Source organism: Euleptes europaea, chromosome 1 (assembly GCF_029931775.1).
Source record: "Euleptes europaea isolate rEulEur1 chromosome 1, rEulEur1.hap1, whole genome shotgun sequence".
Classification (NCBI taxonomy): Eukaryota; Metazoa; Chordata; class Lepidosauria; order Squamata; family Sphaerodactylidae; genus Euleptes; species Euleptes europaea.
The window spans coordinates 95,492,099-95,516,979 of NC_079312.1; the positions used below are offsets into that span (position 1 = coordinate 95,492,099).

Here is a 24,881-nt window from a genome sequence, read left to right on the forward strand (position 1 = left end):
TTAATCTAGATTTACAAACACAATCCTGACTCTCCCCCCACCCCATTCTTATGCTAGGTGCAGAAGCATGTCACTCTTGCTCTTTAAACAGTTTCACTCTCTTGACAAACTAAGGACTGATAGCACACATGACCTGCATACAGGAAAAAAGATGTAAACCTCTCGTATAGTGTCACATGTACATGGCAATCTGCACATGGCTTCTAAACCCCATGTAAGAATGAGTTACAGTTTTATAAGTTCCAAGAAGCAAGTAACCCTTTACGCCAAATGGCAGAAAATATAAAAGTGGTAATGTTAAAGCATATATTCAGTAACCAAGAGGAACACCATACTCGATCACATATTTAGGAAGGAAAACTACTGACACTGTGACACTGGGTATTGTCGATAAGGAGCTAAGTTAAATCCATTAATATGCCTTTAAATGCATGGCATATTTTGTGTACATTTCCAGACAGAATATAGGGGCAAGTATCCTGCTGCCCTGATCAGTTCCAAAGCAATATTCATTCCAGTCTAATCTTCACAAATACACTCCTACACAGCTTTTAACTGTACTTGGTCTTATTAAGTTCTATACAGGGTTATCAAAATTATGTTTCCATAACAAAAGTTAACTAGCATTACTCAAGACCAGTGCAAGATGACAACTAAGCATCAGCATTTACATACACTGAGCCAGCATCCAGAGAACAGTATATCACTTGAAAAAAGAACATCCGCTGGATAAACTGATTTTACAATGAGGGGTATTGAAAGCATGCAGAAGTATTACTTGGAAACAAAACTAACATTGTAAGTATGGTTCTGGAAGAAGTATTCTGAATTCCTACTGCTTGTTCTTGAGCCTCAAACGTTCAGAACAAGCTGAGCTATATATTAATTATGTGTTAAATACTACAGAAGTTCCCAATAAAATATGTTCTAAGGACTCAAGCTCCAGATCCATTTTACAAACTCTGTCCAAATATGCCATGCCCACAAGTCGTCCTTCCCGTATGGCTGAAGGAAAATAATTTAACCGAGCAAGCATAAATGCTCTTCTATAATAAGGGCTTGTTAGATCTTTTAAGTAGCTTGGAATAACATGAGAGAAGGAAGCTCGAAAGAACACTGGTAAGCACACATGCCATGTCCTCAATAATGTACTTGTTCTATCCAAATTCAGTACTGAGGGTTTTATTTGTTTTATGATGTCCATATCTTTGTCATCAAATCTTAACCATTGGAGTCTATTCTTAACCTTCCATGGCCCTGTATAACGGTCTTTCTCAATAAGATTCAAAATCCCTTTCCTCTTATTGGAGAATTTTTGCTTTAATTCTAATGTCAAGATTCAGACATGAGCTTCCAATGAATTCTGAGCCAATTCAGCTCTAAGAGCAATACCTGAAACACAGCTTGATACAGCAAATCTTGCAGATAAACTAACAGAGGTTGATCGAATGATTTGTCCACTGTCTCTACCAATTCCATACAATAATTGGGATACTACTTTAGAACTGAGTACCTGAGTGGCACCTGGCATGTAATTTCCACCATTGTCCCGTAGCACAGAGTGGTGAGCTGCAGTAATGCAGTCAAAGCTCTGCTCATGACCTGAGTTCAATCCTGACGGAAGTCGGTTTTAGGTAGCCGGCTCAAGGTTGACTCAGCCTTTCATCCTTCCAAGGTTGGTAAAATGAGTACCCAGCTTGCTGGGGGTAAAGCATAGACGACTGAGGATGCCAATGGCAAACCACCCCATAAATATAATCTGCTTCATAAACATCATGATGTGACATCACCCCATGGGTCAGTAATGATCCAGTGCTTGCACGAAGTACTACCTTTACCTTTTAGATGGGCCTTCCAGCTTAAACTTGATTGAAAGATGACCCCCAGATACCTAAATTGCTTCACCTATTCAACTGGTTGTCCATTTATGAATCACTTATATACTGCGGGGGGGAGGGTGTAGGATTTCAGCAGCCTACTAATGTTCAGTAGCAAAACAAGCTCAGCACTGAATATTTGCCGTATTATTAAATCTGTGCTCCACATTTCCACAAATGACACTAACAATACCAACTTTTCAGTTAGAATTAATTGAAAAATCAAATGGTCTTAATACTAAAATTCCATATAATGTAACTGAAATCAAATTACAACTAAATAGTCAATCCCAAGACATATCTAAATAAACAGTCTTCAGCCAATGTATAACAGCCTGATAGTATACTAGATAGTATACTAGTACCCAGCTTGCTGGGGGTAAAGGGAAAATGACTGGGGAAGGCACTGGCAAACCACCCCATAAACAAAGTCTGTCTAGAAAATGTTGGGATGTGACATCACCCCATGGGTCAATAATGACCCGGTGCTTGCACAGGGGACCTTTACCTTACCTTTAGATAGTATACTGCCAGTCAGTGCTAAGAATACTTTCATGGTAGTTGGTGGTAGAAAGTGCCATCAAGTCACAGCTGATTTATGGCAATTCCATAGGGTTTTCAAGGCAAAGAGACTTTTGGAGGTGGTTTGCCACTGCCTGCCTCCATGTGGGCTGAGTCAGTTCTGAGAGAACTGTGACTGGCCCAAAGTCACCCAGCAGCCTTCATGTGGAGGAGTGGGGTATTGAACCCAGCGCTCCAGTTTAGAGTCCGCCACTCTTAACCGCTACACCATGCTGGATCCTGGTAGTAAGCCCCATTGAATAGACCTAAACAGGATACTGGGTAGACCTACTTAAGACTGCTTTCTCTGAGACCAGCTTGGAGATCAAGTTTTATAGTACTGGGACCATGGATAAAAGGTGACCTCTCAGTTAAATAAAAGTTGTGGTGGGTACTAAATGCTCTAGAGCCTCATTTGAACTTGAAACAGGCCATGACTAATAGCTCTGTACTTGCATTTTGGATAAGGGCACAGGGAGCAGACAGAAAATATTTGAACATCTTTCTTGATGCAAGAATGAGCAGAAACAAATATTAAGCAGAAACGTATTTTGTAAGTATGACACATGCAATACACATATGTCATACTTACAAATATGTGTGCCTGCAGTCAATTCTAACTGCTTCCTACAAATATTTCAAAAATTGAATGAGACAGTGTAACATCACGTGCCCCCAAGTCAAGAAAACTATGCTACATTTTTCAAAGCAAGAAAGAAAATACCATATAATTAAACAGCTAATGGCAAAAGTTCAGATGAAATAATTTTCCTTACAATGTTCTCTAACTTTGGGTGCCAAAAGATTATAAATATTGTAAATGATAACAGTCAAGCACATGAATGAAACCTCCCAACGTTCTTGAATGCGTTCTGACATGCTAAATTTAATTACTTTTGAAGTTGAGGAGCTCTCTTTTATCTGCCTCTCCATTTTGCAGAGCTAGAGGTATTTACAAAAGGTGAAAGTGATTCTGAAATCTACCGAGGGAGAAAGAGAAGATCACTAGACAATATATCAATTTTTAACTATTTAATACCTCAAACAAGTCCACAAATAACACCACAAAGGTTTCCTAAATAAATCTTAAGTAGTTACAGTAATCTGGGAAACAATGCAATCCTAAATGGAGTTACGCCTTTCCTAGCCTATGTTTCCTAGTCAATGGACTTGGAAGTTCTTAACTCTTCTTAAAAAGACAAGCACAAGCTGGTTTATAACAAGTGATTGGAGGTAAAAGAGCAGATTATGAGCTTGAGGTGGTCAAGACAATGTATTTAGTTTTGTTTTTAAAGAGAGAGAGGGATCTAAAATCAGAGTCATGTTAATGATCTAAAATCAATGATCTAAATGTCAATGATCTAAAATCAATGATCTAAAATCAATGTCAATGTCAGCTGCTGGACAATCAGTTTATTAGGAATGATAAACAGTGGCTGCAAAGTACAGCAAATAAGACTGAAATGTGAATATCTGGAAGTGATTCTTTACTATAAGAGATGAGCAATTCTTTACTATAAGAGATGAGCAATAGGAGAAGCAGTAGAATCAGTCTCTCTGGAGATACAGAACATTAGAGGTTGCTTACATCTAGAGAATACTGAAAATAAGGTTAGTTTAAATTATCTTCAAGGAAGTACTCAAATGTAAGATGCACCTAACTTTGGTACTGTCACTTTTCCAAGATTGACAAGAACATGTCTTTAAAAAGGAAAAGTACATTATATGAATGCAACATGTGAAGTGCTCGTTAGGCTATGCTGACAGGATGTATTGTGAACCTCAGGGACATCTCAGATAATTAGAAATAATGTCATCATAAAATCTGACGTTTTAATTCAGCCAGGTGGTTGACCACACTTTCTGTGCCGTCAGATAACTAAGTCTCTGTGCACAAAAGAAAAACCAGTTTTGCCTGACTGACAACATCCACACCACATGCACCATTACTGATCTGTATGTGAATAGAGATGGGATAAAGGCAAGTCATATAATGTCTTTACACTGAAACCTCTAGCAGGTGCAAGTGGAGTGTTTTCAAATATCTATTCAAAACAATGAGAGCCAGAAACAGGCTTTTAAAAGTTTCTCCTAAACAGCAAGTACAACATAGTGATATCATTTTATAGCCAACTAAGCTATGCTATAGTTATGCTATGACCGGTCAGTGTCTGATTTCCTATCGATCACTGGCTGGCCTACTGAAAAACTACGCATCAAATATTAGTTTAACTATATAAACAGAATAATACTCAAGTGAACCATACATAATATATGGAGAGGAAATAAAAGGTTAAGATGTTACAGGTTCGTATATGTGTGTGTGTGGTTGTTATGAACCTGTAACATATTTTAACTTATAAGTCAGTTTCAAAATCCTGCATCATGACTTCAAAAGACTCTGCTTTCAAGTCAACTCAAAAACGTTACATCTACACCACTTATACAGATGCCTAAAGCCAAGCAGAACAATAATAACATCCCTTTTGTAGCAATGCAAAGGAAATTCTTCCAAGGCGTGTGTCCTACAGTTCAGGACATCCTGACTCATTGGTTTGATCTGCCAATTGACTTTTCATTATATCTAAAGTGGGAAGCAGCAAGACAGGGTTTGGCCCAACAAAACAGGATATAAGGGATAACATATGCCAATGTCCTTACCTGACATTTAGACAAGTTTTTAATTTACATTAAAGGCAAGCCCGAATTCAACTGTACGTATTTGCACCTTAATTTTAACTTGACATTTGTAATTTCCTGAAATTACCTGGAGAGCCCATTTATTCACATACATTTTTGTAATAGGGTACAATAATTTAAAAGTCATTTAATCAACATATGCCATAAAGGAAACAAATAGCAAAGGCTTAGTAAAAATAAGCAATTTTTGCACCTGTACTGCGCCTGAGAGATTTAAAAAAAAATTATTAAAAGCATGAAAAACTCTACTTCAAAATGCCAGTTATTTCTGGAACAAGAAGCAGATGTTTTCTTCTGTTTAGCTCAGCTGTGCAACAGCACAACAGGCCCTTTGTTATACTGTCAACAGGAATTTTATTACAGCCATTTTTACAGTGTCCATAACTATAGGAATGTGATTATGTGGTACACTGTTGTATATTAAAGGAGAATCCATAATAATGGTATAAGCAGAAAAAAGTTGCAACTTGAGAACTGTTTCATCAGGATTTCTCCACTATTTGAAAGCACAGGAAAAATATTAACCCCTTCAACAACAACAAAATGCAATAGAAAGAAGATACTTTAAACAGGATGTGACAAAATAAAAGGATGTAAAAAAAAACCTAGGACACTTCAGCATGACTTTGCACAACCCTTACAAATATTGGAGACATCCATAATGGATTGTGCCCAGCTATATTGTTTAATCTACAGCTGATATGTATGTACATTCTCTTTTGTATACCCTTTAAAAACCTTCTTACATAATTCTGCAGAAAAGGTGTCAAACTGAAGGTAAAAATTCTATGTGATAATCTTTCTTGTCCTAAAGGCAAATTGTGACCACCACCCCTGAAAGAAACATTAGGCATATCATAAAGTTTTAAAGTTAATTCTAGATCTGCATTCATTTCCAGGGTCTTTCATTAATTTTCACCAAAGGAGCCTATAAACTACCTATCTATGGTCATTTATGCATGGGAACTTTCACTCATGTTCGCCGCCAGTCTGTCTCGGTTGTTCCTTGGAGTAACGCATACGTTTTCCGTCCATTAGAGATGACTTTGCTGCCAGCCCTCGCAATGTCTGGGTCTTCCCATTCTTCTGTTAACCTGATTCTTCCATCTTCCCTGAGCAAAGCCCGGGTGAAATTCCCATGCATAGGGCAAAGTCTGGGACATGCACGCTTCGTTTCGCTCACAGCCAATTACAAAACAGCATGTAAAGAGTTGGGGATTCAAATACTTCCTGCTTCCTTGAAGCTCTTTCTGAGAAGGATAAAATCTTTTTAAAACCGAGGCTTGGATTTCTCCCCCCGCCCCTTCCTTTCAGAGTGCTCTGTGGTTTTTTGTTGTTGTTCTTAAAATGTTTTTTGTGCGGCAACTGGGTTGGACGGGGGGAATTTTCTCTCACAGTAAGCACTACAAATAAGCCAATTTCAAAGTAGCATTTAAAGGGGCGAAGACTTGATTCGAGCTTGGAGACTGCTGGTGCATAGATTTCCAACAGGAAAGTGTGGGTCCAGCAAGCAATGAACCTCAGGTAAAACGTCCATGCATAAATGACCTAAGTTTCCCTGAAGTAGCAGGATGCACCTTGTTTAAGGGAAGAGAAGGTATGCTACTAGGATACAAAGTTTAAAAACCAGAACAGGTTCATAGGAGTCTGGTGGTTCCTTCCAATCAAGTGAGTGATCATTACAGTGACAAATGAAAGGAGAAAAAGATTCCCTTTTTGAGATACAGTTTTTCTTACCTATGTGTACATCTGTGATTTTAGGAATTTAAAACTTGTTCTGTTGGCATGGCATAATTGTTCCTGTTTTCCTTTCAAATCCTCTTTGGAGCATTATAAATATTTTATGCTGTGCAGTAAAGACACTGGCACGCATACGAATAAGCTGTGCCTTTCTTTAATAACTGCCAGACGTTGAGACAAAGAACACAATAGCTCAATGATTCTCTCACTTTAGACTTGTTACACACAATGTTTTAGTGAGAGATCCAAGTGAAGTTTCAAGTAATTGCAGATCTGCTTTCATTTTACATTTAAAAGATTTTCCACAAACTTGTCTTGGGGTTATTTCCCAGCTTCCTAGAAAGTCCCTGTGATATCCTGAAATTATGGAACAAGTAGCCCAAAGTACTTCAACATAAAGATAATTCTATAGCTTAACTTGACCACTATTACAAAAAAGTCAATGTTATATTCATCGAGATGAATATCACTCTGGAGGTAATTTAACAAACATACATGAAGCATTCAATCTGTTTAAACAAGAGCCTACATGTTAGTTTATAAGTTTTGCATATTACACAATTAAGCACTGGAATGCTTCCAGAGAACTAATAACTTGTTCCTGCAGAAAATTTTAACTATCTGTACTATCAAGAATTTAAGGCTTGAATTATAGTTAAACACACTGGAACCCACAGTAGCAGACCCATCATAATAGCTCCTATGCTAAAAAAAGGTTAAAGAATAATTTATAAACCACAATGATATTACAATTCTGACAGAACTGAGTATCCAGGACTAATTAGATCTTAACTTGAAGCAAAGACCAGCATGTGAAATTTGACATACAAATTAGGTTATTTACCTGATAATTTTTCCTAGATACTGTGGGATACCAATGCCACAGTAGCTCCTGGTATATCTTGAAATCTGTTTTCTCCTCAGAACTATCTGAATCAAGAAAGAAACACCTCCTCCATTTCAAAGAGGTTATAAACTTTGGGCTTTTGCATCATGCCCTACAACTCCCCCCCCACACACACACACACATACCCCACCTTTTTTCTACTAAACATTCAGCCTGACAAACAGTTCTGTGGTAGAGAAACCTTCCTCACTGCTGCGTTAAAGTGTTGTTAGTACCTTACAAAAAGCTATTATACTACAGTTGCTGTTGTTTTTGAATCTCTTTACAGTTACCTACAATCCTAATATATACCATATCATTTCCTATACAAACTGAGCAAGTTGTCATCAGTGTTCTTCATACTGCCATCAGATTACATTTTCGTAATGATGTTTCTGCAGTTAAGGAGCAACAATAGTACATTTAACTTGTGTTAACATAGTCTTCTAACTAAGATGAGGAAGAAATCCTCAATTATATACAGTTTTTCTGTACAAATAAGACCTCATACTAGGTGTAAAAAGGCAAATAAATCAACCATCATGGCAAAGCCATTATGTCATAGTAACACATAATGATAAGCAGCATCAATAATCATACATTATTTTCATATTACAAACAGTATTAGTACTTATCAAACAGCAACTGAATTTTACAAGACGCATTTCTTTAAAACATTGCTGATCATCCCTGCTCAGAATACTGGATAGAATTATTAGGAAACAACCTTAAATCTCTGATGCCTCCTCCTCAAACGCCCAGCCAAGGAGGACCACATTATTCTGCCTCAGTAAATAGTAAACTCTATTATTGATGAGTAACCCTACAAAATATTTCATCTGGAAAGAGAATAGAATATAAAATGCACAGGCAATCTATTAAATGTGGAGTTTGGTCTGATCTGGCTCCACAGACTCCTTAGAGATACTCAAACTTTTATTGCTCTACTCTTGGGCTAAGAAAGACAATTGAACTTGTAACAGCTGGACTGTTTGGAAACTAAAACATTCCTTTAGGCAGGGGTAGGTTTTGTCCCAAGGATGTGAAAAGGGCACACACACACACACACACACACACAAAGTAAATGTTGCAGGGGACATGTAACATTTACAACAGTGGGAAAGAAAAAAATATTAATTTAAAGTGTAATAAATTATGTCTTTAATCTAATTAATTTGCAGGACCAAATCTTCACTTCCTGTCTCCCTGGCGGGAAAGCCTACAACTTCCAGTTTTCCAAAAGCATTGGCTTATAGAGACAGGAATAAACACTGCAACATTGATAACAGTGCAGAATGCATAAACACATAAATACAAGTATATATCGACTTGGTAGAATAAGTGAAGTCATAACAAGACAACAAACAATATGTATATTAACTTGGTAGAATAAGTGAAGTCACAACAGGATGACAAACAACTTGGAACTTCAGAACCAGGTAAGGACTACAGTGTCAGAGGACAGGTATAAGGCAAGGACAGAAGAAAAGCCTTGCAGGGAGAAGATTCCTCTGAACTAAGGTGATTGGATTGTCGAGGAAGGCTTGTCGATGAAGGGTTCATCTCAGCTATTGCGTGAAAACCACCTAGACGATTACTGTTAATACTTCCTGATTTAGGTGGGCAAGATGCCCTTCTTCCTCAGAGTGGAAAGAGCCATCTCGGTGAGTACCCAAGGCTACATTCCCACTCTGAGCGAAGGGCATCTTGCAGCTTGGGATGTCCAAGAGCTCAACCTCCGGGTGGGAGTTAAATGTCCTCTTCCTCGACGACGTGTTGAAGGATTCATCTTCCAAAGTCGGCTGAGGCATAAGTATTTATGCGATAGTGTCTCACAAAGGTAGAAACATTAGACCAGGTGGCTGCCCTGCATATTTCTTCTACCGACGCCTGGTTGTTAAGAGCTGCTGTGGTTGCCGCACTTCGAATTGAATGAGCCATAATGCCCGCAGGTATAGGAAGTCTGCTGGCGCGATAAGCTTCAACGATGCATTGTTTTACCATCCGGCTGAGAGACGGCCGGGACAGTTTATGACCCTTGTTGGGATTTGAAAGGGACACAAAGAGGGAGTCCGAAGATCTGAAGGAGGCAGTTCAATTGATGTAGATTCTGATGGCTCTACAGACGTCCAAGGTATGCCATTCCTTTTCTTTTGGATTGACCGGGTGAGGGCAAAAGGATGGCAGTTGGAGCTTCTGTTGTCTGTGAAAAACCGGATTTATCTTAGGAATAAAAGTAGGATCGAGTCTCAGAACTATCTTGTCTTTGTGAAAGATGCATAGTTCCTTACGAATTGAGAGAGCCCGAGTTCTGACATCCTTCTAGCTGAAGTGATGGCGGTTAGGAAGATCACTTTCAACCCCAGGAACCTAAGTGAGACCTCTCTTAGAGGTTCAAAGGGAGGCTTCGTGAGTGCCTGGAGTACAATGTTAAGCTTCCAAGTAGGGAACCAATGAATGGGTGGAGGATTGGATTGGACAACTCCTTTTAGAAAAGCCTTAACTTGTGGATGGTTGGCTAACTTGTGACTGTCTAAGGTAGCGATGATCGTAGATATAGCGGTTCCCTTTTTTCGCAGGGTGGTTGCCCTAAGGTTTTAATGCACTCCATCCTGCAGGAATGCTAGGATTGATGGTAGATCAATGCCTAGGGGGTCTTTGGTCTTCCAACAACAACACCGAGCGAAGGTCTTCCAAGTGTATTGATAGATCCTCCTGGAAGAGGGACGCCTGGCTACGATGATGGTGTTAATAACATCATTATTGAGTCCCATATGGCTTAGTCTGAGCCTTTCAATGTCCAAACGGCTAGTTTGAACCAAGCCGGGTTGGGATGAATGATGGGGCCCTGTTGTAGTAGGTTGGGGAAATGAGGAAGACGCCAGGGCCTCTGGACAGACATCTGCTGAAGAGCTGCGTACCAAGGCCGGTGAGGCCAATCTGGGGCAATCAAGATCACCGTGGCTCTCTCGGATCGTATCTTTCTGATCACCCTTGGAAAAATTGGGAGAGGGGGAAATACACAGGGTATTCCCGGAGGCCAAGGGACTAAAAGAGCGTCAACCTGTTCTGCTTGCAGATGGTGAAATCTGGAAAAGAATCTGGGTAGGCGGTGATTCACCCCTGATGTAACCAGATCTACCTGTAGAGGGCTGGCTTCGGCATTGACTAGCTGAAACGCCTGGGAGCAGAGGGACCATTCCCCTTCATCTAGGGAGTGGCAACTGAGCCAGTCGGCCTGAATGTTTAGGACTCCCTGAATATGTTTGGCTTGAAGGTGGAGTAAGTTCTTTTCCGCCCATTTTAGAATCTTTTGGGCCTCCAGGTGTAGGGACGATGACTTGGACCCACCCTGTTTGTTTAGGTGGGCCTTGGCCGAAACATTGTCGGTCCTGATCAGCATGTTTTTGGAGCAAATGAGAGGTTGGAAACGACTGAGAGCTAGGCGGACCGCTCTCAGTTCCAATATGATTATATGAAAATTCTGTTCCGAAGTGGACCACCGACCCTGAATTGCCTCCTTGTCTATGGTAGCTCCCCATCCCTGGAGTGATGCATCGGCGAAAATCTGGATGGGATCTGGAAGGATGAAGGGCTTGCCCCTCTGGAGGTTTGGAGCGTGACTCCACCAGTGCAAACTCTTCTTGACCTGTTGGGTTAAGGGAATGAGCTTGTTGATCTTTCGTGTGATATGTAGTTGATGTGGCCTCAGGAGCACTGTAGGAGGCGCGTGTGAAGGCGTGCCCCGGAAATGGAGGAGATGCAGGCGATCATTAGGCCGAGCAGACGAGCTAGGGAAAGGAGGTGACAATGATGAGTTCTGGCTATGGTTCTTGCGAACCTGGCAATCTTTGTTGCTTTGTCCTCTGGGAGGAAGATGGTGTTCGCTGAGGTGTCTATGATCACGCCCAAGTGGCAAAGCCTTTGGGTGGGCGCTAGATGACTTTTTTTCTGCATTGACAAGAAAACCGTGGTCCTCAAGCTCATGGATGAATCTGTTGGTGTGTACGCTTTCCTCCCGTCTTTTTTCCGGCCGCGTTTTTGGCGGGAGCTGGCTTACCTGGCTCTGTGCTCTCCGTGGATCCACAAGAGCCGCCGCCGGTCTCTAGTGACTGAGAGGCTCCTTGTGGGCGAAGAGAGGGATCGTAGTCCTTCTCCGACAAAAGATCGTCCTCTCTGGGGACCTCCTGAGTTGCTCCCGCCATTCTGGTAGCGGGGGAAGGAGCCGTTCTTAGCAGAGATAGAAAAGGGGAAGGGGGGGAGGGGAAGCCTTTTTTTTGTAAGACAGGAAAAAATAACAAGGGACAGAGAAAAAACAGTATCGTAATCTAGAATTAAGGTAAGTAGAGCAGAGCTCTGTTAGTAACCAGCTCTTCCTGGCAAAGGCAGGCGGGAAACTGGAAGTTGTAGGCTTTCCGGCCAGGGAGACAGGAAGTGAAGATGTGGTCCTGCCTCCCCTAGCAAAGGGCTGGAAAACCCAAGCTGCAAGATTCCCTTCGCTCAGAGTGGGAAATGCTGGTTCTTCATATCTTCGGGACCGCCTCTCCTGGTATGTTCCCCAGAGAAACTTATGATCACAAAATAACAACTTGCTGGTGGTCCCCAGCCCAAGGAATGTCCAGCTGGCCTCAACCAGGGCCAGGGCTTTTTCTGGTGGAACAGCCTCCCGAGTGAGATCAGGGCCCTGTGGGACCTTCAAGAATTCCACAGGGCCTGTAAGACAGAGCTATTCCACTGGGCTTATGGTTGAGGCCAGCGACGGTTCTCCCTATATATACTAGCCTCCCCAGTCCTTCTCCCCTTCCTGCTGTTAAACCCTTCCCCCCCATTTAGGGGGGGAGGTCAGTTCCATCTATCGTGCTGCAGACAGCTATTATGTGATTATAGCATCACGGGGGGAGTATTACTCCCTATTTATTGTATGATTGGGGCTATTTTAAATGTATTTAAATTAGATTTTAATGTTTTATTGATTTTATTGTTCTGAACTTGTAAGCCTCTCTGAGCCTGGCCTTTGGGCCGGGGATGGAGGGGTAAAAGTGTAATAAAATAAATAAATAAAATTCTAGATAAAGAAATAAACTTGAGTTACCCTATTATTTTCAAGGATTTTAATGCAACAGTACTGTATAAACTAATGAAATACAGATTCAAGACAGTTGTTTCTTTCTGTAGTTAGAGACAGTACAATCCTATCCATGTTTATTCAGAAGCATGTCTCACAAAGTTCAATAGGGCTTACTTCCAAGTATGCATGCACAGGGCTGCAGCCTATACAGCAGGAGGAAGGTGGTGGTATAAAGGAGTTGTCAGAATATAGAATTCCATCCTACTATTGTTTTTAAAAACCCAAAGGGTTTAGCTTCTATCATAGAAAAGCTGAAGATTTCAGAAATATAAAACAACCCCAATCTATTGGAGAGTACTGACTGGAATTTTTAAGAAGCAATAAAACCTTTATATGGTTTTGTACAACACCAGAGAGGATGAGGAGTTTCTAGACAGCTGTGAGGAGAACATTTTTCAACTGGTGGCCTTTAACTATTGTTGGGCAGTCATTTTATGAGCTTGTGGACCAGGAACACTTTGAACTCGCAGTTTAGGCCAGACAAACTCTATGTTTAGCAAAAGAGTGATTCAAAACTGAAAAAAATACCAGGAGACTGGATGCCCAAATTTAAATAAGGGAGTGAAGCAGAATTCAGCTTTGTGCAGAGCTGGAGTTGGAATAAGCCCTAGAGAAGGCTAATGTGGAAATAATGGCCCAATAGATGGTTAGTCATTCCAGCACAGAACAATGACTTCATGCATATGAAGAAATAAGAAAGAATCAAAACCCAAGAGCAACCATTCTTTGACTACAGTCGTCTCTCTAAGTAAACAGATGAACAGTTCCTTCAGTAGCTTCCCTTCAAGTTCACGTATTCAGCTGGACAATAGATTACTAAATTCCTGTTGAAATGGAAATGTTCTGTATATGAACTAGTGATTTAAATATTTTTTTCCCTTCTAGAGTTATTCTGGTATGAAGCAAGCGAAATCAAACCCACCTGACTTTTTTCTCTGCTTCTAAACTGAGTTGGTATGACTGTTCCCAGCTCAGCTGGCTAATGGCTTAAGGCTTCTTTGCCATTCTTTTTTTTTTAACCTAAGACAATTGGTTAAATAATGTGCCATAAGAGGAAATAACCAGGCTCATAGATGACTGAGATTCCTTGAGAATATGCATAGATGTGTTTATGTTTCAAAATATGTGTCAGCACACCTGCCTGTAATGCTTGCATAATATTGCTGCAACATTGCATAAGATCATGTTTTCTGATGTTTTATGGATGAAACTGCTATGATGTATTCTAAGTAGTTCAGTGATAGCAAAGCAAGCTGCGTGAATAAATTCTACATATGCAATTTATTTGTTCTTAGCCTTTACAGTATAATACATATTTGTTAGCTAGGCAGGATGCTAATACTAGAAATGGAAAATTAATGGAAAACTCTGATACCCTGACAGAGGAGGTGGGAAGAGAATGTTTTTGAATATTGGGTGAGGATGAAATACACAGAATACTTCTCATCAAAATTACTTTACTATTTCAAGAACACACCATATATATACAAATTTGCTCATAAAACTATACTGTTTGGAATTTTGAAATTAGTTGCATATATATCTAGTGTTAGAGAAAGGCACAAGCCGCTGCACTTCTAAATATATCTTAGGTTCTGCCACTTATGAAAATAAGAATAAAAGCTGAAAATAGAAACCATCAACACTGCAGTAAAAAAACATGGACATTTTATTATCAGCTCTTTAAAAAACTAATGGCCTAGATCCAAGCTCCCGCCCAACTACTAGTGCATGCCTAAGAGGCTTTGAGATTGTGTTTCTTGAACGCCCTTTTTCTCGTTAAGGCAAACCTCTTTTGCAACTGATGAGAGTTTTGAAAGCACCAGAGTCTGCTGTTCAAGGGGTGGGGAAGATCCCAAGAGGCAAGCTCTTGAACACACCTTCAGAAGCTGTTTAGATTTTTGCCAGTATCTAGTTCTCTGTGTTACAGCGCTGGAGCATATTTTTAGACAAATCCCTGTGATAAAAGAAGGAACATGAGGATATTGTTGAACATTTTTGGCAGGGCAAAACTGGAGTCCAGCAGCTCCTTAAAGACAAGCTTTCCAAAGTACAAGCTTTCAAGAGTCACAGCTCCCCTCATCAGACACATCCCTGAGCTCTTATATCTGACTTTTCAAGAAGTCAGAAGGTGGGAGGAGAGTTGCAAAGAAGTCTGGATGCAAAGGTACAATGCAGAATGTACTCAGCTTGATTAGAGCAGGGAAGAAACGCTTAAAGGTAATCCCCTGTACAAGCACTGGGTCATTACTTATCCATGGGGTGATGTCACATCCCGACGTTTACTAGGCAGACTATGTTTACGTGGTTGTTTGCCATTGCCTTCCCCAGTCATCTACACTTTACCCCCAGCAAGCTGGGTACTCCTTTTACAGACCTCAGAAGGATGAAAGGCTGAGTCAACCTTAAGTTGGCTACCTGAAATCGACTTCCATCGGGATCGAACTCAGGTTGTGAGCAGAGCTTTTGACTGCAGTACTGCAGCTTACCGCTCCATGCCATGGGGCTTGTCAGATTCTAGGACTCCGTTGCCTCTCAGGAATCATCAACTTTACTCCAGACGTTAGCAGAGAGTTAAAGTAGAATTTATTTGAAAGGAAGGGTACAGTAATCTATGGAACACAACGTTACAATGGCGCAAAATCATTTGGAGGGCATTCTTATAGAGTGCACAAGCTAGAATGTTTACAAGTAAAAGCTTTGAAATGCAAAACATCAGAGGTTCCCCAACACCAAGAGAGAGAATTCACACCTTAAGACCAGAGCAGGATTACAATCAGGAAGTCACTTTGAAATGGAGATCTCTCGAGCCTATGGCTGTTGCTTCTTCCTTCCTTTCTCTTTCCCACGGGAAGGAGAGGTGAAACAGAAGTCACCTCGCTATCCAGGGTCCGATTGCATGCCCTCGCTGACACTCCGCCTCCCCAAAGGCCCCCCCCCAGATTTCCTGGTTTGTCAGGGTAATGGCGATGGAAATCCGCTACAAGGGTTGGAGCCTGTACGTGAACAGCGGACACCCACTCATCGTGACTGGAATTTAAATGTTTCCAACGCACAAGATATTCCAGTCGCCCCCTGCGCCTCCGAGAATCGAGCACCCTGGAGATTTCAAAGTGCTGTTCGCCCTGCACCATGATGGGAGTTGCCGCTTCGGGTTCGGGGTGCCATTCTGGTGCTTGTAGAAAGGGTTTTAGCAGACTCACGTGAAACACTGGGTGTACCCCTTGTAAGGATTTGGGTAGCTCCAACTCCACCGTAACCTCATTGATAACTCGGGAGATAGGAAACGGGCCCACAAACCGTTGGCCCAATTTTTTACAGGGGCGTAAAGACCTGAGATTCTTAGTGGAAAGATACACCTTCTCTCCGACCCTCAATTCCCACTGAGGTGCTCTGTGTTTGTCTGCTTGTATTTTGTACCTGTCTTTAGCCTGTTCCAGGTTTTTTACAAGCCAGGGCCAAGTGTTCCTCACTGTGTGAGCCCATTTAGACACCTCGGGGGGATCGCCTTCTGGTGGGGTAGATACAGCCCCTAATGGTCCAAAATCCATCCCATAAACCGCTTTGAATGGGCTCATCCCGGTTGCAGAGTGTACCGAGTTATTGTAGGCATATTCTGCCAGTGGCAGCAGGTCAACCCAATTGTCTTGGTGATAATTAACAAAACAACGCAAATAACATTCTATCACCGCATTGACCCTTTCGGTCTGCCCATCCGTCTGGGGGTGATAGGCAGATGACACACCCAACTGCACACCTACAATTCCTAAGAACGCTTTCCAGAACTTAGACACAAACACCGAGGCTCTGTCCGAAATTATCTTCTTCGGAAATCCGTGTAGTTTAAATATGGTATGTATGAATAAACGAGCCAGTTTGTGTGCAGATGGCATCCCTTCGCACGGCACGAGATGAACTTGCTTAGAGAAAAGATCCGTGATTACCCACAGGGCAGTCTTCCCCTGACTGGACGGGAGGTCTGTTATGAAGTCCATCCCAATCACTTGCCAGGGTGCCTCGGGAGTTTCTAGGGGCTTTAGTAATCCCGGGGGCTTTCCCATCAAACGTTTACTAGTTGCGCACACAGGGCAGGATTTGATAAATACCTCGATGTCTTGGCGCATCCCAGGCCACCAAAACTGTCTTCTTATTAGGTGCAAGGATTTAGCAAACCCAAAATGCCCCCCTATAGTTGAACTGTGGCTCCGTTCCAATATTTCCCTCCTCAGCTCCCTGGGCACGTAATGTTTGTTCTTACAGATACCGTTTTTGTCCGTCACCTGGGATGGGATAGATTCATCCTCCCGCTCCCGCTGAAGAGCCTCCCCCCACCTTGTCTTGACTACTTCCGGGAGGCTTTCTGGAACTGCCCAGAGGCGGGGAATGGCAGCATCCGACCCCGGCAAGGAGGTGGGTACCGGCCCCTCAGCCTGGTCCCTTCGCTCTATTTGGGAGATTTCCCCCCCCCTCCCCAGCGGTTGTGGTTGAAAGTTCTCCGGGGACTGCTGGGGATGAGGAGGTGGGAGCGACCACTTCTCGACGGGGACTCGAACTCGAGTCTTGTGCCGCCGCGCGGCTTTGTGCTCTGGTCAGAACTCCTGCACTATTCCCCTCTGGAGTCAAACCCAGGTGTTCCCGTGTGAAAAGAGAACCCACCGGCCGCTCAACCTGACACTCATATTGCGGCATGCGAGACAGTCCGTCTGCTAAGCAATTTTCTTTCCCAGGCATGTGTTTGATGGTAAAGTGAAACTTAGAGAAAAAAATTGACCAACGCACTTGTTTGGCGGACAGCTTCCGCTGACCCAAAATCGATTCGAGGTTACGGTGATCTGTACAAACCACAAAGGGCTCGGCCGCTCCCTCCAGGAACTGTCGCCAAACCGTGAGGGCATGTTTAATTTTTTTTAACATGCCTCCTTTTCCCCAATCGGCCAGTTGAGTTCAGGGCCAGAGAACTTCTTAGAAAAATATGCGCAGGGTCTAAGTCTCCCTTGATCATCCCTCTGAAGGAGTGCGCCTCCCATCGCCTTGTCAGAGGCATCTACCTGTAAGGTGAATGGCCTGGAGCAATCTGGGTGCGCCAGAATGGGTTCAGAGGTAAAGCGCTCCTTAAGAGTTTCAAAAGCCGCCTGACACCTGGCGGTCCAAGGTACCTGGTATTGTGCAAAGGTGGCCTCTTGCCCCTTCCCTTTGGTTTTAAGCAAATCAGTAATAGGCAAAGCTATTTGAGCGAAATCCTGAATAAAACTTCTATAAAAGTTCGGAAACCCCAAAAACTGCTGAACCTGTTTGCGAGTTCTGGGAGGTTCCCATTCTAACACTGCCTGCACCTTCTCCGGATCCATGCTTAACCCTTGGGGAGATATCACATAACCCAAAAACGACAATTGGTCCTGGTTGAATGCACATTTTGATAACTTAGCATACAAATGATTGTCCCTTAGACGACGCAATACCTCCCGCACCAACTCTCTGTGCTCTGCGGGATCCTTGGAATAAATATGCAAATCGTCGAGAAAGACTATTACACCTTGAAATAGGAGATCGTGTAGAATCTCATTAATTAATTGCATGAAGCACGAGGGCCCCCCCGACAGACCGAATGGCATGACTAAAAATTCAAACAAACCATAACAACAAGAAAAGGCTGTCTTAGCTTCATCCCCCTCCTTGATCCGGACCCTGTAGTAGGCTTCCGCCAGGTCAATTTTCGAGAAAACACAACCCTCCTGTAACGCACTTAGGAGGTCCGGGATTAAGGGAAGGGGGTAGGCATTAGTTTCAGTAATCGCGTTAAGCCCCCTATAGTCTACACACAGTCTGAGATCAGATGTACCTTTCTTCTTCACAAAGAAGCAGGGAGAAGAAAATGCAGCCTTGGACGGCCGTATGAAACCCCGCTTCAAGTTCTTGTCCAGAAATTCTCGCAGCACTGCTTTCTCTTGAGGACTCATGGAATAAACTCGGGCCTTGGACGGTTTAACGTCCTTAATCAGTTCGATGGCACAATCCGTAGTGCGATGAGGAGGCAATAAGTCACAGTCTGTCCCCTCAAATACATCTGCGAAATCACTATATTCTGGGGGCAACGTGGGTTCCTCCAACGCAGCGGCGCTTCCCCCTTCGCCTCCGGGTAAATCATCCCGGCTGTGTTTTTCGCACTGGGGAGCTCCAAACACCACCCGCCTTTGTTCCCAATCAATGCTTGGGTTATGCCCCGCCAACCAATTGATGCCGAGAACCACCGGGTAGGAAATCTTAGGAACTACCGTGAAGTGGATCTGTTCCCAGTGGTTTCCCACCCCCAGCCACATCTTGCGAGTGTGTAAATGAACCGGCCCTCCCCGCAGGTCACTCCCATCCATTTGATGGAAATGTAAGGGCTGATCCAGTTCTCGAGTCCCAATTTTCAGACGTTCTACCACTGCCTGATCAATTAGGGTCCGGGAGCACCCGGAGTCCAAGATAGCCACAACGGCCACCGGTTCCCCCCTTGGGGGTTTCGTAACACAACAGGTATCAGCAATGTCTCTCCCTGGTCACTCACCCTACATGGATCCGGTTTGGTTTCTTCCGAGGGTGCCTTCCGTGCCGGTTCCCTCACAGAAGGCCGTCCTCGTTTTTTGCCGGTGAGGGGCTTCGGAAACTATCTCGGTTACAACGGTTGTGGAGCTCCGATGAGGTTTCAGCTTGCAGGGCCGCCGCCCCACGGCGACCGTTCATCCCCTCCGCTCTCCTGTGCTCCAGATTCCGAGGTGGTGTCGCCTCCCGCTCTTGTGTCGCCCTGTTGCTCGTCCCTTCTGACGGCGTGTTGGTACATTTTGCTGCAAAATGGCCCATCTTCCCACACTGAAGGCAAGCTCCCTCCCTGAACCGACGCGCCCTGTCGAGACTGTAGACTCCTCGATGTCTTCCCTCTCGCCGGGAGCCTGCTGCGTTGTCCCCTCTCGCGGGCGGGATAGGGATCGTCTTCGAAGGACGATCCTTGGAGAACTGGAGGGTAAGCTTGCGATTCTCCACCAGGGCTGCCAAACTTATCCACTCCTCCACTGATTCTGGATCTCCCAAAGTCAAACAGCCATCCAGCACTTCCCACCGCAACCCTTCGCGGAAGTGCTGGACCTTTGTGGCCTCACTCCACTCCCGTATCTTGCACGACAAAGATAAAAAGTCCTGTGCATACTCACTGAGCGGGTTCCCTGCTTCAAACGACGCATGGCAATCTTTGCCTTTTCCCCCCGGTGGGGGTCTTCGAACCGGCGTCGCAGAGCGGACAAGAACTCATCCAGGGATGCCAAAACCCTAGGCATAGTTTCTGCCGCCGTCACTGCCCACTCCACCGCTTCCTTCTCCAGCAGGCTGATCACATACCTGACCCGAGCTTCTTCCGAGGCAAAGGTCTCCCCCTGGTCCTTCATGAAGCCGGAGATTTGGAGTAAAAAGTGAGACAACTGTGAGCTGGATCCGTCGAAAGATACCTTCAGGTCTCTGGCCGTAGGGCGTCTGGGCGTGGGAGCCTCCCCAACAACGAGCGGCCCTGTAGTCGGCCGCGAATCCGTTTGGGGTGGTTGCACGGGCTGTCCAAGCCCCCTCACTGCCCCTAGAACAGCTGCCAGATCCCGCTGCAAGGTGTCTAGCTGAGTCTGCAGGTCCCGATTCTGCAGAACGAGCATCTGATTCTGTCCGCGTATCAGAGTGGCCGCTTCTGCAGTGAGGGTAGGGGTGTGAGCGAGCGTGGGGTCCTTCCACCCTTCCCCTTCTCCATACCAAGCGGCCAGCGGTCCCCGGTAGAAGTCGCCTCCTGGTTCCGACGCTGCTCTCTGCCGCTGCCCGGCCCCCGAGAGTCGGGGGGTCCACGTTAGCCTCCCAGGGACATCGGTAGGCCCGGGTGAGGGCTGCTCCGGGGTCGCTCCTCCTTGGCCAACCTCAATATCAGCAGGAGTCTGCCGAAGCCCCTCTCCCGCGTTGAGCGGCACCGAGGGTGGTACAGACATCCTAATACTACTTCTAACCCGAAAACAAAAAAGGTTGGGATTGTAACGTACTGTCAGATTCTAGGACTCCGTTGCCTCTCAGGAATCATCAACTTTACTCCAGACGTTAGCAGAGAGTTAAAGTAGAATTTATTTGAAAGGAAGGGTACAGTAATCTATGAAACACAACGTTACAATGGCGCAAAATCATTTGGAGGGCATTCTTATAGAGTGCACAAGCTAGAATGTTTACAAGTAAAAGCTTTGAAATGCAAAACATCAGAGGTTCCCCAACACCAAGAGAGAGAATTCACACCTTAAGACCAGAGCAGGATTACAATCAGGAAGTCACTTTGAAATGGAGATCTCTCGAGCCTATGGCTGTTGCTTCTTCCTTCCTTTCTCTTTCCCACGGGAAGGAGAGGTGAAACAGAAGTCACCTCGCTATCCAGGGTCCGATTGCATGCCCTCGCTGACAGGGCTCTATCTAAGAAATGCTTAAGGGCAGAAAATTAGCATCTGAAGGAATATAAGAATCCTATGTCCCTATTCAGTCCTTGGGGCGGGGGGGAGGAGTTCATTGTTCTGAATTTGGGAATGAACTTAAGGTGCTACAGGACTCTAATCTTGCTGTTCTATTGCAGACCAACATAGCTACCCACCTGAAATTGTCTTTTGACAAGACATTCATATATCTAGCATAAAACAACCAAATACTAAAATCAAGGGCACTGAGGCAACAAATTCATTTATATAGGCTATTTCCATACAAATATAGTAACTTCAATTTTCACACCACTTTTCAAGAAGTCAGGGAAGGTATTAAGAGAGCTTAGATAACATAACAATCTATGGGGGAATTGCAATAAAACAAAGACACATTTGAAAATAAAAATCACTCCACAAGTGCATAGCCCTAGTTCAGGAATCTCCAACCTTTTTAAGCCAGGTACAGAGATTGGTACAAGAACTACAAAATGGCTGCCACAGAAGGCGGCACCAACCACAAAATCTCAGGGAGTACGGCTATACATTGCTATGATAATAACTATTAAATAGAGCTTCTACCTAAAATGTTCAACAGCATAAAACTTACATTTTAAAAAATATTTTCTTGCTTACATGCACATAACGAAGCTAGCAGTATCTGTCCATTTGGAGGGGTGCTTCTTCTCCTGGCTATCGCCTTTACTGGAACCCTTCTCTCATGAGCCCAACCATTTTTAATCTGCACCATGACTTGTAACAATGACAGCTGGTGCTAAAGGGCTGGTGACAGCTCCTTGAATATGTTTAGCCTAAGAGAGAGATTCTTGAGAGATTTTGCTAGGAATATAAATGATCTTTGAAAAGTGATGAAAATTTGATATAGTGATGTTATTATCAACTTCCCCCTGAATTATAAAAATACCGTGAAAAGTGGAAGATTTGAAGATTTCAATACAAGGTGGTCCAGTTAGGTACATTAAGCATTTCAGCTGTGCAGCCCTATCGTGTTTAGCCAGAAGCAAGTCCCACTGTGTTTTTACAATATTACCCTGCTATTTGCATAGGTAAAGTGTTGTACATAACGCCACAGTCAGCATTATACCACAAACATCAGAAACTCAAAAGCCCCACCTGGCCCCACCCACTTTTTGAAAAAACATACTTGGTGGCCACTATGTTGGAGACTGCTGCCCTAGCAGATTATAAAACTCAACTTAAGTCTTAAAAATGAGCATTATTGTAGTGGTTAACAATGAACTCAATTACTAGGATCCAAATTTATGCATTAGGAACCGAGGGAGGTCAATTTTGGGGCTAAATTTTCGGGATAAGATAAAAATTAGAAAACATGCTAAAAATAAAAATGTTTTTAAAAGACAATATATCCTACAAGCAATGCCTCATGCCACATTTGTCTGCAAAACAAAAATAAAGCCAGTTCAGTCAACAGGAAACACAAAAGAAATTATGCTAATAGTGCCAGCCTAAGCAAAGTTACACCCTTCTAAATCCTTTGACTTCACTGTAAGTCTCCAAGATCAGTATATTAAAAATAGTATAAGAGAAAAAAACACTGAGAAAAGCACACATGATTGTCTAAAATTACTAACCATCATTTTGTTCTATGCATTAAAATAAGGCATAGAATAAGCCTACGGTTAGTAACTTTAATATATTTTGTGAAAAGACCTTGTTCCTAACCGAAACAGCAACATGGAACAGTGGGGGTTACCGCACTTTGTATTCCCAGCGATGTATTAAGAGTTTGAAAATGTTATAAAAAACATAGCTTTAAAAGGGTTTTTGGATACCGCAGCTTACAAATGGTTGGAAGACGTCTTCACAGCTAAAGGGGCCAAATAAAGTGCAAACAGTATTTATTATAACGTTTTCAAACTCTTAATACATTGGTGGGAATACATAGAAAGTGCGAACAGTGTTTTTTATAACGTTTTCAAACTTTTAATACATCGCTGGGAATACAAGAGCGGTAACCCCCACTATTGTTCAGTACCTTATACACAGTCACCTAAAAATGGTTATCTCCCTAGACTGCTCTCCTTGTCTCTTTCATGTGGAATCATAACTTGGAAAAGCAAATATGATTAAAGGGACTACATTCAAATCTATAAATAACAAAAACATTATCAGGCAGTGAATACAACAGGAAACCCCCATTGACACTGGTCTTATGTAAGCTACACGTCACAAAGTGAATCTAGTTTTTTAACCCAAACTGTATTTCTAGAAGAATGACAGCACAGTTACTTCTATGTAGTTACTTCTAAATCCATGGGCTTGGATGGAAAAAATCTGCACAGGATTTCAGTGTAAGTTTAACAATTTAACGAATGTCAATTCACTTGCTCAATAAGAAAAATTATTATTAGCCTGCTACATGTGTTTCAAACTATGATTTTATTATGTTCAAATAACTGGTTTTTCCATCACCATTCTTTAACACTGGAAAAAGGGTAAGTAAACTGTAAGTGATGAACATCTGCCCAATGTGACAGGCAGGCTAAAGGTTTTTCTAAACGTTTCTTGGCCCAGGAAATAATCTTAAGTGGCTCATGTGTTAAATTCTCAAAAGGCCACTGAGATTGCAAGGCATTTAATAAGAGGGAATAACACATTTAAAAGGGGGAAAAATAAATAGTTGCACCATGATATTTGCACTAGGACAAAATTGGGCTGTTAAATCAGTCTGGATAAGGGCTGAATCATACAAGAAATTTCACTACATGACAGCCCTTCCATAAGGAAATGTTAGCAGACACATGAGGGTACATATGTTTGATTCCCATAGGCCTGCCACAGAAGCTTGCTACCAACTGAGACTTGGAGCATGGCATAAGCAAAGCAAAACAAATGCGTGACTTTGTCACGAGTGGGTTCCATGCAATTTCCGACATGGAAGTAACAGCTATGATAAGAAGTTCTTGTACGAAACATCACTAACACTTAAAATTGCAAGGGGATGAGATACCTCTTGAGTTCTTTCTGATGGTTTTTTCCGTAAGGCTTGTTTAATCCTGGGATCCACACGTGATGTCATCCTATACGGCTATTTCTCCGCTTGTAGAGATCCGCAGGGAAAGTGGGGGGGGGGGAGAATCGTTCTAGAGCCGCATAAACTTTATTTCAGCTGGTCATGAATCTTCTTAAATGCACTCAGACCCCCAGTTCCAACGTCACTGCTCTGACTATTTCTCTCCTTCCTTTTCAATAACCCTAAACAACCGGCAATCCCACCCAAAGGGGCAGGTTTTACAAAGACCTCTGCTCGTCTGGCCCGTTCCCCGTTCCCTCCGGCAGGTCCAAAAGAGCGAAAAACCATCCCGAGCTACATCTCCCTCCAAGCCTTTCAAAGCTTCACAAGGCGATCCAGCAACGAGGAGCAGCCGCAGCCTCTTCTGTCCCAGCAGGAAACTCGGGAGAGCAGCCCAAGGAAAGACCTCATCACGCCCCGAGGTTCAGAGGAGGAGGAACATTTTGGGAAGGGGAAGAGGGGAGTGTTTGCA

The 24,881-nt window shown here is 43.1% G+C and overlaps 1 protein-coding gene across 6 annotated transcripts in view; it reads right to left on the reverse strand.

Annotated features, from left to right (window-relative positions):
* RAPGEF6 (Rap guanine nucleotide exchange factor 6) overlaps positions 1 to 24,458 on the reverse strand; it is a 173,163-nt gene extending 148,705 nt beyond the window's left edge. For all 6 annotated transcript variants that reach the window (XM_056854283.1, XM_056854265.1, XM_056854300.1 and 3 more), the window contains exon 1: positions 24,347 to 24,458. In XM_056854283.1, the coding sequence (XP_056710261.1) occupies positions 24,347 to 24,415 (69 nt within the window). In that variant the 5' untranslated portion in view covers positions 24,416 to 24,458. The remainder of the gene's footprint in view (positions 1 to 24,346) is intronic.
* Between the last annotated feature and the right edge of the window lie 423 nt (positions 24,459 to 24,881).